At 44.1% G+C, this 16,102-nt stretch overlaps 2 protein-coding genes across 3 annotated transcripts in view; one reads left to right on the forward strand and one right to left on the reverse strand.

The window, feature by feature from the left end:
* NANP (N-acetylneuraminic acid phosphatase) overlaps positions 1–16,102 on the forward strand; it is a 48,133-nt gene that overhangs the window by 18,517 nt on the left and 13,514 nt on the right. For both annotated transcript variants that reach the window (XM_073557487.1, XM_073557488.1), the window contains one exon: positions 4,799–4,903. In XM_073557487.1, the coding sequence (XP_073413588.1) occupies positions 4,814–4,903 (90 nt within the window). In that variant the 5' untranslated portion in view covers positions 4,799–4,813. The remainder of the gene's footprint in view (positions 1–4,798; positions 4,904–16,102) is intronic.
* On the reverse strand, positions 934–2,964 carry LOC141063450 (uncharacterized). The gene is made up of 2 exons (XM_073557486.1): positions 2,813–2,964; positions 934–2,597 (listed from the first exon to the last, which is right to left on the reverse strand). The coding sequence occupies exons 1-2, from the start codon at positions 2,937–2,939 to the stop codon at positions 1,687–1,689; spliced, it is 1,038 nt and encodes a 345-aa protein (XP_073413587.1). The 5' UTR covers positions 2,940–2,964; the 3' UTR covers positions 934–1,686.

The raw sequence follows: 16,102 nt of genomic DNA on the forward strand, positions 1-16,102 counted from the left end.
CAACTGATTCCAAAGCTACAGCTATTGTGGTGTTATATAGAGCCGCAGCGGCATCCGCATTGTGTAAGGAACTTATGTCTGTAAGAGGGAGGAGGGATTCAGACAGTGAGTATAGATCGAGGTGTTGAAGATTTCTTTGAGGGTGTGCAAGTTTGTGGGTTGGTGATTGTGGACCTGGAGAGGAGAGGGAAGAGAATGTAAGTAGGTTGTGGTCAGGAAGAGGTGAGTTAGAGAGGCTAGATAGGGAGCAGAGGCGGGTGAAGATGAGGTCTAGTGTGTGGCCATCTTTGTGAGTGGCTGCAGAAGACCATTGAGTGAGGCCAAAGGCGGAAGTGAGGGATAGAAGATTAGTGACAGCTGAGAGGGAAGTGCAAAGGGGATGTTGAAGTCGCCCAAGATGATAGTGGGGATGTCAGTTTAGAGGAAATGAAGTAGCCAGGTGGTGGAGTGGTCAAAGAAGGTGGTGGCTGGCCCTGGGGGGCAGTAAATGACAGCTAGTTGCAGGGTGGATTTGATTTAAATCTAACTGATTTAAATCACGATTTAAATCACTAGTCAGTAAGGCTTGATTTAAATCAGTGATTTAAATCAAAGTTTCTACCTAAACTAGTTCTTGCTACTTTAACATGCAAGTAGATGAAGATTTTTAGAATCACTTTTTATATTACTTTTTTCTCCCTAGTGTAATGGGTTAATCATTCATATTTGGACACCACTGTTCTGTTGTACTTAGGAAGGAGAAAAATAATCCTGACCTTAATAACAATTTAAATAGATTTATTCAATTGAAACAATAACAACATTACAGCATAAGTTATTTGCTTAAACAAACATCCATGTTTGTTAACTAATTTGGCTAAACAAAATATATATATATTTTAAGAAACTTAGACTGTCAGCCCAGTCGACACATGAAAAACTTAAATACTACTGTCCCTGCTGTCCTCTGTAGCTCACTTGTCGTCATCTTCATCATCATCATCTTCTTCTTTGTTCCTATTCATAATCTGGAAAAGAAAAACAAGCTTTCCTGCTTTATTGGGTCCCAACCGATTTCTCAATTTAGAATGAATGAGTCCAAAGGAAGAGAATATTCTTTCAACGCCTGCAGAAGAAGCTACTGCTGTTAAAAGTGAAATCATTACTTGAACAGTCTCTAAATCCAAGCGCTTAAGTGACTTCCACCAGTTTACTGGTGTGACCTTCCTTAAAATATCTTCAGCAAACATATATTTCTTGAATGGTTCCCCCTTCGCTCTGAAGTTTATTATAGTTGGCATTAAAGATGGATGATTGCTGGATACCCATGTCATAGCTAACTCCTCTTCCTCAGCACTTAGGTTTTGACCCTGATATTGGATATTGACAATATTTGCCAAAAAATGAGCTGGAGTCAGTGCTTGTCCCATTCGTTTGTTTACTGCTTGTAATTTAATTCTGTCCATGTGTAGTTCTGTTTTTAAGTGTTCACTCAGTTCCTTCCAAATTTCAACAGCATCCGCAATAAAACAGCTATTTTTCTGTATTTTGTTTAAAGCTTGAGAGATGGGTTTCAGGAAGCTCAGCATATGTTCAACATTTCTCTTAAGCCCAATGTTGAGGATTTTGGCCGTGACAGTGCCATCTATTTTATCTCGATTTTCTTCACAAAGTGTCATCAGAATAGGCCAGTTTTTGATATACTGCTCAAAACAGTCCAACAACAGAGTTCCATCTAACATCTTGTGGGAGCGTTAGCTTGGTTCCACCCATCCTTTTCAGAGCTGCTGCAGCAAAATGATTATTACAGAAGTATTTAGCAATTTCAACAACATTAGCCTTTATTTCTGGAACACTTAAGTCTTTGGCTAAGAGGTGCAGCAAATGAGCACTGCAACCATATGTTATTAGCAGCTTTGTATTCCCTCCCTGCTCTTCTAAATCTCTTCTCATCTTGGATACGTTTGCAGCATTGTCAGTGACCAAACTGCGTACTAGACATTTGAATTTTTGTTCACATGTCGTTATAGCTTTTACGGCCACTTCTTGTAAGTATTCTGCTGTGTGTGCATTTCCTGACGTATCAGTTGTTTGTGCAAGGAAGACTTTACCTTCTTCTGTTGTTATACAAGCACATACAATAGGATCATTGTGGACATTACTCCACCCATCAATACTTAGGTTAACAATTTTACCCTCCAGAGCTGTTGCACATTGCTCCATTTCTCTGTCATACACTTGATCCAGCAGTTTCCCTGCAACATCAGCTCTGCTGGGTGGACTGTATCCTGGTCTCAGTGACTGAACCATATTAATGAAATGTGGGTTCTCAGTCAGACGGAAAGAAGAGTTTGTTGCATAAATAAACTGGGCAATTTTTTCATCAATCAACTCTTTTTCTAATCTGCTAGTTCTCATCACAAACCTATCTATGGTGGTTCCAGGAGGTAAAGGTTTTTTCTTCCTTTTGGGTGATGGTGATATGTGGCTGTGGGTGTCTGATGATGATGCTGCTGCTGCTGCTAATGAAGCACTATCCTGGATGGATAACTCTGAAACTGTAGAACAGGATGATGGTGATCTTGGAGGTGGATAGTTTCCAGAATCCATGAATTCCCCTAAACAAAAAAAGTCAATGCTGTTATTTTATTGTTTATACAATTTCTGCTTATTGTACACAACACATCACTGCCCCTGCCCCAAAAGGAATATTTGTTTTTCTTCATAACTGTACCAATTGACAGTAACATGCAGTAATAATAAGAAATATAATTTTTCTCACACATGACAGTTCAGTCTTTAGAAATAGGATTCAATAAAAATGTTTACCAACCTGAAGATCCTGCCTGTTCAGAAGTGTTTCTTTGGTCATCTTCATCACCGCACTTCTCATGATGTTGCCTCATTCGCGCCACCAGGCCTTGCATCTCTTTGTTGCATCGTTTGCATTTTGCACGCATGCCTGACTTACCGATAGGCGAAGGAGCTTCATTAAAATATTCCCAAACTGGGTCTCTTTTACGGCCTGCTGCCATTATAAGGAAAGAATGTAATAAACCTCAGATCGTACACACAAACAGATCCAGACTTGTCTGTCTGTGGCTATGCTGCAGTATTGTGCTCAAAGTTTCACTTTAATTTTCTTGTCTGCTTGCCCTTCCTCCTCCTCACACTTAGATTCACATTCTTCTTGTGTTGTGCAGATCTATTCCACTCCAAACAATCAGAAACATATTGTCTAACTTCTTGGACTTGGCACTGAAGGGGTTGATTCTGTATTCATAGGTTTGTAGAACAATAGGATTAAGGTCTTTTTCTCAACTCTGTTCATGTTGTAACATTTTTGCCGTGAAGAAGAGGCTGGGACCTCTGCGGAGTCAAATTCAGTTTTGAGAACTGCGTAAGTAAAGCGAGCGTCTGTGATAATATAGGAGAGAAACTGCCCACTAATCCTACAGAAACCTCTGGAAGAGCATGGCATTGTGAATGTTACACATATACAGCCTTTATTCTACTGAGTTAAACAACTCAGCTTTATCTCATCATGGAAGAACCTTTGGATGGTAAAATATTTTCCTCAAAAAGCAGTTTATTGAAAAAAATCTGATTTAAATAAAAAAAATCTGATTTAAATAAAAAAAATCCAATTTTTTTTTTTTTATTTTTTTAAAAAAAAACATTGATTTTTATCCACCCTGGCTAGTTGGAGGGGGAGTAGATGCGCACAGAGTGAACCTCAAAGGAAGGGAGGGTAACAGAGGGTGGCAGTGGGATTGGGATGAAGGAGCAGTTATCTGACAGGAGAAAACCAACTCCTAAACCATGCTTGCTGCTGGGGCGGGGGCTATGGGAAAAGTGGAATCCACCATACGAGAGTGCAGCAGAAGAGGCTGTGTCAGAGAGTGTGAGCCAGGTTTCAGTGATGGCGAGGAAGGATAGTTTGTTAGTAATAAAAAAAATCACGGAAGTCTTCCAGGTCCTAAAGCATCAAAACAGCCACAGACCATCACACTACCACCACTATATTTTACTGTTGGTATGATGTTCCTTTTCTGAAATGGTGTGTTACTTCTACACCAGGTGTAGTGGGACATACACCTTAGAAAAGTTCAACTTTTGTCTTGTCAGTCCACAGAGTCTTCTCTCAAAAGTCTTGAGGCTCATCAAGATGTTTTCTGGCAAAACTGTCGCAAGCCTTTATGGTCTTATTGCTCATCAGTGGTTTTCGTCTTGAAACTCTGCCTTACAGGCCATTTTTCCCAGTTTCTTTGTTATGGTGGAGTGATGAACACTGACCTTAACTGAGGCAAGTGAGGCCTGCAGTTTTTTGGATGTTGTTGTAGGGTCTTTTGTGGTCTCTTGGATGAGTCGTCGCTGCTCTTAGTGAAATTTTGGTCTCCACTTTATGCATTATATAAGATTTTGTAGTATATTGTAAATTCTTATGTATTATCCTTGGCAGGTCAGCACTCAGATCCTGTCCCTCTACAAATATAGATTACAGAGAACAAACTAACAATGACTGCCTGATACAGAGGGGAGCGGGCTTACATTCTACAGGATAATAGGGAAGGAGACAGTAGGTTGGGGGTGTGCAGCAAGAGTATGCTTTTCCTATATAACATCACTGTACAGCATCTGACTTTCCAAAATGCAAATTGGCAAACACAGAACACTGTGTAAGAAGTGTTGGCAGATTTCAGCTCTGAAGTTTGAAAAATATTGAATGCAGCTCTAGACTACAATATAAGTTGTAACTTGTCTTGCCTTGTGCAAGCTGTATTGTATCCTCACTGTCCATATTTATCTGATCCTGCAGAGTCCGGACGCAGACATGGTGCTGAACGGTATTAAAGCCGTGTTCTTTGACATGGATAACACATTGATTGACACATCTGGAGCCAGCAAAAAAGCAATAGAGGAGGTAAGTAACATGTAAATATGTTTGTTATACCACAATGTAAGTGTTGTGGAGCCCCATCATTTCAGGTGACTTTTCAGAAAAAGTCATTGTGTGTACATGAGTCATAAGTATTTTTAAGCACTGTGTCGCCTGTATGATGGATGTTTTGCACTCCATCTTGAGGGAAAATTGGAACTTACTCCATACCGTTATACATTGTACTCAATATTAGAAAAGTATGTATAAGAAATTAAAGCAAAACCAAAATCAAGCCCAGCGCACCTGTTAGTATAAGTGCAATGTGTAGGTGCATATTCACACTATGACATAAAGGTAGTAGGGATCATCCTGATTGGGTACACTTTGCAGTGATGGGATGGCTTTTATGCTCTTGTCATCAAAATAGTATCAACTAATTATCCTATGTTTTGTACATGTATTACTATTATTACCGTATATACTTGTGTATAAGCCAAGTTTTTCAGCACATTCTTTTGTGCTGAAAACGCCCCTTTCGGCTTATACACAAGTCATTGTCTCAGAAAGCCAGCGGAGATGGAGGAGCGTCGGGTCACAGAGGCAGGAGTCGGCGGCTGTGGCTAAAGCCTGTGCCGCTGCTGTAATAGCGCACAGTGCCAGCCGCAGGCTTGCAGCACACATCATACCTGCGCGCCCTGGGTGCTGGCACCGCATCTCGTTCCAGCCGCCGGCGCCTGCAGCTCTTCCTGCCGAGCGATCACTTGGCCCTGCTCATTAAGGTAATGAATATGCACGCCTCTCCACTCCCATAGGCGTAGAGTGCATATTCATTACCTTAATGAGCGGGTCCACGTGATCGCTCAGTAGGAAGAGCTGCAGGCGCCGGTGGCCGGAACGAGATGCAGTGTCAGCGCGCAGGTAAGTGAGTATGATGTTTGTTTTTTTCAATAGTAAACATGCAAACAGGGATAGGGGATAAGGAGCCATGCATACCGGGACGGGGGAGGCATGGATACAATGACAGGGACAGGGGAGGCATGCAAACAGGGATAGGGGATAAGGAGGCATGCATACCAGGACAGGGATGGGGAGGCATGCATACAATGATAGGGACGGGGAGGCCACGCATACAGGGACGGGGAGGCCACGCATACAGGGACGGGGAGGCCACGCATACAGGGACGGGGAGGCCACGCATACAGGGACGGGGAGGCCACGCATACAATGACAGGGAAGGGGGAGCCATGCATACAATGACAGGGACGGGGGAGCCATGCAAACAGGGATAGGCGATAAGGAGCCATGCATACAGAGACGGGACAGGGGAGGCATGCATACAATGACAGGGATGGTGGAAGCCTGCATACAGGGACGGGGAGGCATGCATAGAAAGACAGGGACGGGGAGGCATGCATAGAAAGACAGGGATGGGGGAAGGCATGCATACAATGACAGGGACGGGGGGAGCCATGCATACCACAATAGGGATGTGTTGACAATGCATACCGGTCTTATACTTTAGTCAATAAGCTTACCCAGTTTTTCGTGGCAAAAGTAGGTACCTCTGCTTATACTTGGGTCGGCTTATACTCGAGTATATACGGTAATTTAGTTTCTGCAGGGAATCTATTATTTTTTTATTCTAGGTTTATTTTGTAAGATGCCTTATAAGTTCAGACCCTTTTTGTTAATGCAGCAAACTCTTAAAATCAGTTGCACTGTGTAAGATTTGGTTTCATGAATTAAAAGCTCTTGTGTTTAAAACCACTATCTTATATTGCACCTTATTCAAAGGGTTAATTGATCAAAATGTGATCCTCTGACTTGTGATAAGATCACATGGATAGAGCCTGAGAAGCAGTCAGATGTTTGATTATTGGGAAATCTCGGCCACAATATTTTGAATGAAGATGAATTTAAGGGCTTTGTCTTCCACAATGGGAGGTGAGCAGTGCCGATGATGTTGTGTCCCCACACCCTTTCTCAGACATGTGCAAGATCGCCAGATATTATGCACCTGTTCTATTTTGAATAGGCCACATGCATACATCCCAACCAAGTGGCACCTGTGACTTCTTTTAAATTGCTTGTCCTGCGCCTCACTCTTTTTTTCGCTTATAAACTATGCCCATCACCTTTTAAGATCATAAGAATGGTGTTCCTGCAACCCCTTCCTCAAACGGGTCCCTGCGTATCTCAGAAAGTGTTTTTATACTTGTCCCAAACTGAGAGTAAATTGCACGGACCAGTAAGATGGGTGTCTCCAGATTGTGACCACCACAGCCCCTGTCCCTTCAAGCACCACCTTTCCTAACGGCATGTAAGTGGATGACATCTCACCGTCATCCTCGCAGTGCCTGAAGTCATACGCCCGATCATTGGAAATGTAGAGCTGTGCAGGCGCGCCTCACTGTGCCCTAATACACAGCCAGTCTCTCCGTCATCCACATAGTGCCTGAAGGCTCACGCCTGCTCAGTGGAATTACTGTCTGTTCAATAGGGCGCATCTGCGCAAGCGCGATGATGCAGTCATAACAGCCTGCACCTGCTTACATTGCTTCGTTCTCTTAGAAGGTGCTGGTCAGATTACTGTTTTTATGGCATATATTTGGAGGCAGACACTGTCTCTGTATTTGGCGGAGCACTCCTCCCATCAGTATACGGCTAGGTGCACACTGCTACTGGGCACCTACCCTACAGTATACAGCTGGAATTTTTTACAACATATACTGTAACATCGCAGTAGGCAATCATTCACCAGACGGAGGACTAAAATGTGGTACTTTGGCCTCCATCTGGCCGGTATGCAACTGTGTAGAAAACGCAGCAGGTGTGCTTTCCTATTTAGAGGGCCACTCAGGGCTGTGGAGTCGGTAAGCCACAGTTGCGACTCCTGGATTTTATCAGGCTCCGACTCCGGCTCCGACTCCGACTCCTTCATAAATGGCCAATTCATAACAACAAATTTACTGTTGTAAAATATTAAACATCGTGCTTATTCAGTTTCTCACCATCATATAAGTAATCAGACCACTTAGAGCAAAAACTACATTTATTAGAATATAGCAAATAACTTTTATAAACTTTTCTAAACTGTAAGTAAATATGCAATAAACACTTTTATGCAGTTAATAAGAAGAAATCTATAAATTTGTCCTCAGAAAAAGTATTGCCTCTGTCAGATCCTCCTTCATGGATGCCCTCAAATCTGATCTAATTACTTTGAGAGCAGAGAACAACCTCTCTACACTAACTTGTGTTGGTGGCAAAGCAGTAACCACTCGGGCAACATCTCTGACAATGTCAGGATACAGAAGAATCGCTTGTTGCACTGTTATTTTTGATGAACGGTCAAATTTCTCAATTTCTTTTAGTGCACATGAAAAATTCTGCTGAAATGTACTGGCTGTGTTCCTTGATGGGGATGACTCTTCTATGCGGGAACGTTTTGCACGGTCCTTGTGATCCAAATATTTTTCGAAATTAAATTCTTCATCAGTTGATGATGAGGGTGAAGATGTGGCAGGACGACCAAATTCTTCTTGTTCCTCCTGACTGTTCTGCAACCCTTTCATCCTTACTCCTATTTCAAACAGAGCTTCTTTTCATTTACTTAGCTGTTGATCATCTAGAAGAATCCGATGCATTGGGTCTACATAAACAGCTGCCAAAAGAATGTTATTTTGTAATAGTAGCTCCTCTCTCCGTTTCATTGATGTAGCAATGCCACTTGCAATTAACCCTCCTCTTTGGGACAGGCGAAACATCAGGTTCTTCCACTCCTTTAAGAAAATACCTGGAGTTAAGTCCTCTGCTTGTAATTTTTTAGTCAATGTAAATGGGTGCTCTAGCAATTTTTCCAGCTCAGTCACCTGATTCCACTGACTTTCATTTAGCGTCAGTTGAGGGTTAGCCATGTCTACAAGAAAGGTTTTCAGTTCAACCAAGCGCTGAATCATTAAGTAAGTACTGCCCCATCGTGTGGCTTGATCAATAATTGCCCCTTTTCCAGCACGTCTCTTCAAAATTGAGTCAACTTTAGGGGTTCTGGCAACAGTAGCCAATTTTCTCATCTTGCCAATCAGTGCAGCAGCATGTCCTTCTTGCAGACTGTCTCTTATAGCCAGCTGTAGCGTATGCACAACACAGCGCATGTGATGAGTGAAAGAACATATTGACACAGTTTCAACAAGATCATCTAAACTATCATGTTGCTGTTCATCTGAAGCAACTTCAGTTTGCTCCTCAGTTACAATACTGTGTTCCTCTATTTCAAACATTTCTGTGTCTGTGGACCCAGAATGTTCTTCTAGCTGCTGGTCACCATCATTACTCTCATTCATTAGCTTAATAGTACTTTATCATATTTGAAGCATTGTCAGTTACGACAGAAAGAACTTGCTCTTTTTTAAGTTCATAGTCTTGCAGAACCTTTTCCACCAAGACCTGGAGAAACTCACTGGTGTGATGAGCTTTGGTGTCTTTTACTGCCAATGTCTTGGTAACTATTTCATTTTTGTCACTAATCGGACATTGATGGCAAAATAGTTCACTCTGTGACGTGTGCAGGCATCCATTTTAAGAAACAGAAAGCGTCCCTTGAGAGGTTTTTTAAGTTCTTCCTTTTGTTTAAAAGCTTCTTCGATTACTAATTTTCTAATACTCTCTCTCTCCAGAGAAACACCAGCTTGTGGGCCATTTCCCCATTCACACACATAAAAGCTGGTCGTGAAAATAATGAAATAGGCACACTATCCTTTACAACAAGCTCTATGATCTGTTTTTTAAATGTATCTACTGTCATTGTCACAGTAACTTTGTCACTGACAAAATATCTTGCAACTGATGGCTGCAAAGTTCTCTGCTCCTTTGTTTGGCTGGAAGAGCTGGGCACTGGTTCATTGGTTTGGATGCAGTCTTTCTCATCCACTGCTTTCAGTACTTCTGGATGAAAGCGCTGTAAATGTCTCTTTAGATTAGAAGCTCTGGTAGGAGCATTTTTATCTTTGCCTGAATATGCACTCATATTGGCTTCACAGCATTTGTTTTCGTCTGGATCATTTGTCATACACTGACAGACATAATGTTTTCTATCTTGAGTGATGGTGAAATGTTCAAATACAGCTGATTTAATGTGATGCTTCTTTGACATTCTCAGGTTTTTAATTCTGCATTCACAATCCAAATGACAATTGTTTTTCCTAAAAACAATTGTACAAAATTATTGCCAGGTCGTACAACTGATATAGTGGTCAGTAATACTGTTATTATTCCTCATGTACTCACAGTTAACTGATGCAAAGTTTGTTGAAAGGATAATACTTCTTACAGTCTTCCTCTTCTGAGTAGCAGGCATCTGTGAGATGCTTGGAAGACACACACCTAGTATGACCTAGTCTAGAGGAGGAGCTTTACTACTAAGAATGTGCAACACTTTTTCACTTTCAGTTTCATACATTGTAAGTAGGGGGGTTGGGGCAGCATGAGGTTAACCAAGTATAAGATTAGATAAGGGCAGTGGAGAACAGTGACACACAAGAAGTAAGAAATGTCTCTATCTCCAGCAGAACTGCTTATCACTGTTGTTCATAGTTTGATAGAACATATACAGTGGGGCAAAAAAGTATTTAGTCAGTCAGCAATAGTGCAAGTTCCACCACTTAAAAAGATGAGAGGCGTCTGTAATTTACATCATAGGTAGACCTCAACTATGGGAGACAAACTGAGAAAAAAAAATCCAGAAAATCACATTGTCTGTTTTTTTTTCATTTTATTTGCATATTATGGTGGAAAATAAGTATTTGGTCAGAAACAAAATTTAATCTCAATACTTTGTGATATATCCTTTGTTGGCAATGACAGAGGTCAAACGTTTTCTGTAAGTCTTCACAAGGTTGCCACACACTGTTGTTGGTATGTTGGCCCATTCCTCCATGCAGATCTCCTCTAGAGCAGTGATGTTTTTGGCTTTTCGCTTGGCAACACGGACTTTCAACTCCCTCCAAAGGTTTTCTATAGGGTTGAGATCTGGAGACTGGCTAGGCCACTCCAGGACCTTGAAATGCTTCTTACGAAGCCACTCCTTCGTTGCCCTGGCGGTGTGCTTTGGATCATTGTCATGTTGAAAGACCCAGCCACGTTTCATATTCAATGCCCTTGCTGATGGAAGGAGGTTTGCACTCAAAATCTCACGATACATGGCCCCATTCATTCTTTCATGTACCCGGATCAGTCGTCCTGGCCCCTTTGCAGAGAAACAGCCCCAAAGCATGATGTTTCCACCACCATGCTTTACAGTAGGTATGGTGTTTGATGGATGCAACTCAGTATTCTTTTTCCTCCAAACACGACAAGTTGTGTTTCTACCAAACAGTTCCAGTTTGGTTTCATCAGACCATAGGACATTCTCCCAAAACTCCTCTGGATCATCCAAATGCTCTCTAGCAAACTTCAGACGGGCCCGGACATGTACAGGCTTAAGCAGTGGGACACGTCTGGCACTGCAGGATCTGAGTCCATGGTGGCGTAGTGTGTTACTTATGGTAGGCCTTGTTACATTGGTCCCAGCTCTCTGCAGTTCATTCACTAGGTCCCCCCGCGTGGTTCTGGGATTTTTGCTCACCATTCTTGTGATCATTCTGACCCCACGGGGTGGGATTTTGCGTGGAGCACCAGATCGAGGGAGATTATCAGTGGTCTTGTATGTCTTCCATTTTCTAATTATTGCTCCCACAGTTAATTTCTTCACTCCAAGCTGGTTGGCTATTGCAGATTCAGTCTTCCCAGCCTGGTGCAGGGCTACAATTTTGTTTCTGGTGTCCTTTGACAGCTCTTTGGTCTTCACCATAGTGGAGTTTGGAGTCAGACTGTTTGAGGGTGTGCACAGGTGTCTTTTTATACTGATAACAAGTTTAAACAGGTGCCATTACTACAGGTAATGAGTGGAGGAAAGAGGAGACTCTTAAAGAAGAAGTTACATGTCTGTGAGAGCCAGAAATCTTGATTGCTTGTTTTTGACCAAATACTTATTTTCCACCATAATATGCAAATAAAAGGAAAAAAAAACAGACAATGTGATTTTCTGGATTTTTTTTTCTCAGTTTGTCTCCCATAGTTGAGGTCTACCTATGATGTAAATTACAGATGCCTCTCATCTTTTTAAGTGGTGGAACTTGCACTATTGCTGACTGACTAAATACTTTTTTGCCCCACTGTATATTTGAGTAACATTTATAAAATTCATATGAAAGTTCAATTATGAAATATGAATACATTTTTTTTTAAAGTCGGAGTCGGTACATTTCTACCGACTCCGACTCCAACCAAAACTAACTCCGACTCCGACTCCACAGCCCTGGGGCCACTGTAAGGCTGTGTGCCCACGTTGCTTTTTTTAAGTGTTTCCGCCGCATTTTTGCCACTGCGGAAACGCTTAAATGCTAACAAAATGCATCCCATGCAATCCTATGGGATTCCGCAGTTGCTGTGCCGATGCTGCGGAATCGCATAATGGAAAAATCAGCAGCATGTCCATTAATTTTGCGGAATCGCGGCGATTCCGCCGCCATAGGATTGCATTGAAACGCTCACTTTACGCATGTGGCTATGCGCACCATGCGTAAAGTGAGTGGTTCATGTGCGGATGGTACCCAGGGTCTGGAGGAGAGGAGACTCTCCTCCATGCCCTGGGTACCATATTCCTGTAAAAAATATAATAAAAATAAAAAATTGGGATATACTTACCCTCTGTCAGCCCCCGGAGTCTTCAGCGGCGCTGCCGGCAAGTTCCATTCCCAGGCGTGCTTTGCGAGAATGACCTCTGATGACGAAGCGGTCACGCAACCGTGACGTCACAAAGGTCATTCTCGCAAAGCACGCCTGGGAACAGAACTTGCCGGCAGCGCCATTGAGGACCGGGATCGCTGCTGAGCAGATCGAGGGCCGCCAGGAGGCGAGTATATCCATATTTTTTATCTTTTTTAATTATTTTTAAGATCCTATCTTTTACTATTGATGCTGCATAGGCAGCATCAATAGTAAAAAAAGTTGGTCACACTTGTCAAGCACTATGCTTGACAAGTGTGACCAACTTGTCAATCACTTTTCCAAGCGATGCTTCAAATCACTTCGAAAACGCTAGCATTCCGCAAGCTAAAATCCCTTGTGTTTTGCCAGTGCCTCGGTATCTGTCCTGCCTATGGCCACTGTCGGGCACGTAGCTTGAGTGTATGCGCCTTTTCATGGCTGGTGGGCACACATGAAGTGGCTATTTTATTAGTTTACTCTATATGGCGGTAATACAGTTTACATTTCATATTTTTCCATTCTACATGACGGCACCACGAGAGAGGGGATCCGCCCAGCGAGGACAGGAAACCTTCAAGATAAAAGGGGCGGCTCCTCTCTCCGCATCAGTTGGTTTCCTGTCCTCGATGGGAAACCCTCAAGATGAAAACCTCTTGATGGAAGAAAGAAGAGGATGCCTGGGCCTGGATCGGGTGATCAAATAGCAGGCGCCGGTCTGCTACACCTGATACCAGGTACCGGTAGTCGCCTCGGGGGTCATATATTCCTATGTCCCCCCTGAGCGAGTGCATGGCCACAGCCCATGGGGCAGATGCCCGGGTGAAGCTGGATACCTTGGAGGCCACAGGTGGTGTACCCTCCAAGAGGTAAAGATACCCCGTAAAACGTCCACGGAGGCCACTTTTCGTGTTCCCTCCCTGTCGACGTACGGTGGCCATGCAGCCCATGCGACACATCGGTGTCTGGGCGAAGATATTGCTCCTCGGGGGTGCCACGTTGGTGTACCCACCCTGTTGAGACCCGACGCCAGTCCCTGCAAGATTCAGGGGAAGGTTTACCTGGTGGATGCGTTGGTGGTATAGTGGTCGCCCATCCTCTTCTCCTCAGGTAAGAGGGAGCAGATGGCCGGTATAGGGCCCAGGCGCTCACCGGGCAACCCGGGATCGCGCCGCTGAGCACACCGGGGCGGCAAGGATGCGCGCATGGGAGCACGCATGGCGGGGCCTTGCTGGGAGGAAGCCGACGCTAAACCGGAAGTGGTAAGCGGCGACCCGGAAGTAGTACTGGCGCGCTCAGCAGAGACACAGGAGGGTGTGCGCAGTTACTGGGGACGCGCGGGCACAGGCGGTGGCGCGCGCGCGCGCGCACACAGGGCGCAAGCAGGGCGCGGGGACCAGGCGGTCCAATTAGAAAAAAAAAAAAAAAAAAGGGGGAATAACCTTCCCTCTTAGGCGGAAGGTGACTGCTCTCATTAAGTGGCTCCTGCTAAGCACCTGGAAGCTGGGGGCTGCTATTTAAACCAGTAGCGGCAGGCGTCACTACACCATTATATGGTAGGGTGTGACTGCTCTCAGCACAAGATAGCAGCAGACATATACGGCAGGATGGAGAGCCCCTCACCAGAGCATATACAACCACGCCAGGAAGCAAGGCGGTCACGCTCACACGAAAAGAGCCAGACACGCCGCAGCAGCAGTGGAAGCCGCTCGGGCAGCGCACGGGCGGATCGTCAACGCAAGAAGGAGGGGTCCCTAGTCTCCTTGGGAGACAGTGAGAAGACCAGTCAGCCTCCAGATCCGGTACCCGTTTTATGAAAGCGTCCGAGTGGTGAGTGAACTACGAGAAAGTCCAGTACTCTAATGTCTGTTCTCTTTCTCTTGTCTCCTCTCTTCCTTCTCCTCCCTCTCTTACATACACTGGCGGGGTGGAGTATAGGAAGTCCCTAGGAAAATAGGGGAAAATCTAAGAATAAAGAATGTGCTTTATGCAAAAGTCCCGTAGGAACAGCCTGGAATAAAAAGTTATGCCAGGAGTGTATTAACAAAACTATAGCGGAGGAGACTCCCTCATTTTCGGATAGTCTGAGGTCCCTAATTCAAACCGAGGTTTGTAAGTCAGTAAGTGCATTGCAAACTGCGGATGCAGATAGGAAAACTAGGGATAGATCCAGCCCCTCAGGGGTCTCTCAAGAAGACTATACAGGATCAGAGGAGGACTCAGATAAAACGCACTATTCAGATAGTAGCTCAGATGGGGAAGATACGTTCCCAGTAGAATCTACGGATGAACTTATTAAAGCAATCAGATCTACCATGGGTCTGGTAGAGGAGCGAGCAAAAAAGACAGCCCAAGAACTTATGTTCAGTGGACTACAAAAGAAAAAGCGTAAGACCTTCCCTATTAATGAGCAAATAGAAGAGCTCATAAAACGCGAATGGGAAAAACCAGAGAAAAAGTCCCAGATATCTAATTCTCTGAAGAGGAGGTATCCCTTTGAGGAAGAGGCATCCTCATCCTGGGATAGAGCTCCCAAAATCGACGTAGCGATATCAAAAGTCGCCAGGAAAACCTCCCTACCCTTTGAGGATCTGGGGTTTCTGAAAGAACCGCTGGACCGAAAGACTGACAGTTGCCTTAAGACAGCCTGGGAAACCTCGGCTGGGGCACTAAGACCAGCTATCTCAGCTACGTGTGTGGCTAGGTCTCTAAAGATATGGGTAGACAACTTGGAGGATCAACTAGAACATGGAGTGCCCAGAGAGTCAATTCTGGAAGCATTACCGGCTATTAGAGCGGCGGCAGACTTTCTCGCAGAGGCTTCTGCAGACTCGGCCAGACTAGCAGCAAAGTCAGCAGCCTTAACCAATGTAGGACGGCGCGCAGTATGGCTAAAATGCTGGCCGGGAGACACTCAGGCAAAGATGAAACTGTGCTCTCTGCCATGCGAGGGAAATTTCTTGTTCGGACCAGCATTGGATGACGTATTGGAAAAAGCGGGTGATACAAAGAAAAATTTTCCAAAACAACCATTTCAGGCGTTTCGGCGCTCCTTTCAGAGGGGCCGAAAATTCAGAAAGCAACAATTCAGAGATCGAGACAAAAACAATTCTGACAGGCGATACAGAGGAGGGAGAGGCTTCTATTTCGGTAAGCCCTCCAGGGAAGCCAAAAAGCCCTCCCAGTGACGGTCCTTCTCAGGTGGGGGGAAGGCTCTCTCACTTCCTCCCAGCCTGGGAGAGAATCTCATCCAGCACCTGGATCCGACAGATAGTGGGGTCAGGTCTGGAATTAAAGTTCCACCATTGGCCACCACAAAAATTCATTCAGACTCCAGTGCAATCTTCTCAAGAAAGACTAGAGAGTCTGGAAGAGGAGGTATTGTCACTCATACAGAAACTCGTACTGGAAGAAGTTCCGGAAAAAGAAAAAAAGGAA

Source organism: Dendrobates tinctorius, unplaced genomic scaffold, assembly GCF_039654945.1.
Source record: "Dendrobates tinctorius isolate UK_male_01 unplaced genomic scaffold, ASM3965494v1 ptg000250l, whole genome shotgun sequence".
NCBI classification, from domain to species: domain Eukaryota; kingdom Metazoa; phylum Chordata; class Amphibia; order Anura; family Dendrobatidae; genus Dendrobates; species Dendrobates tinctorius.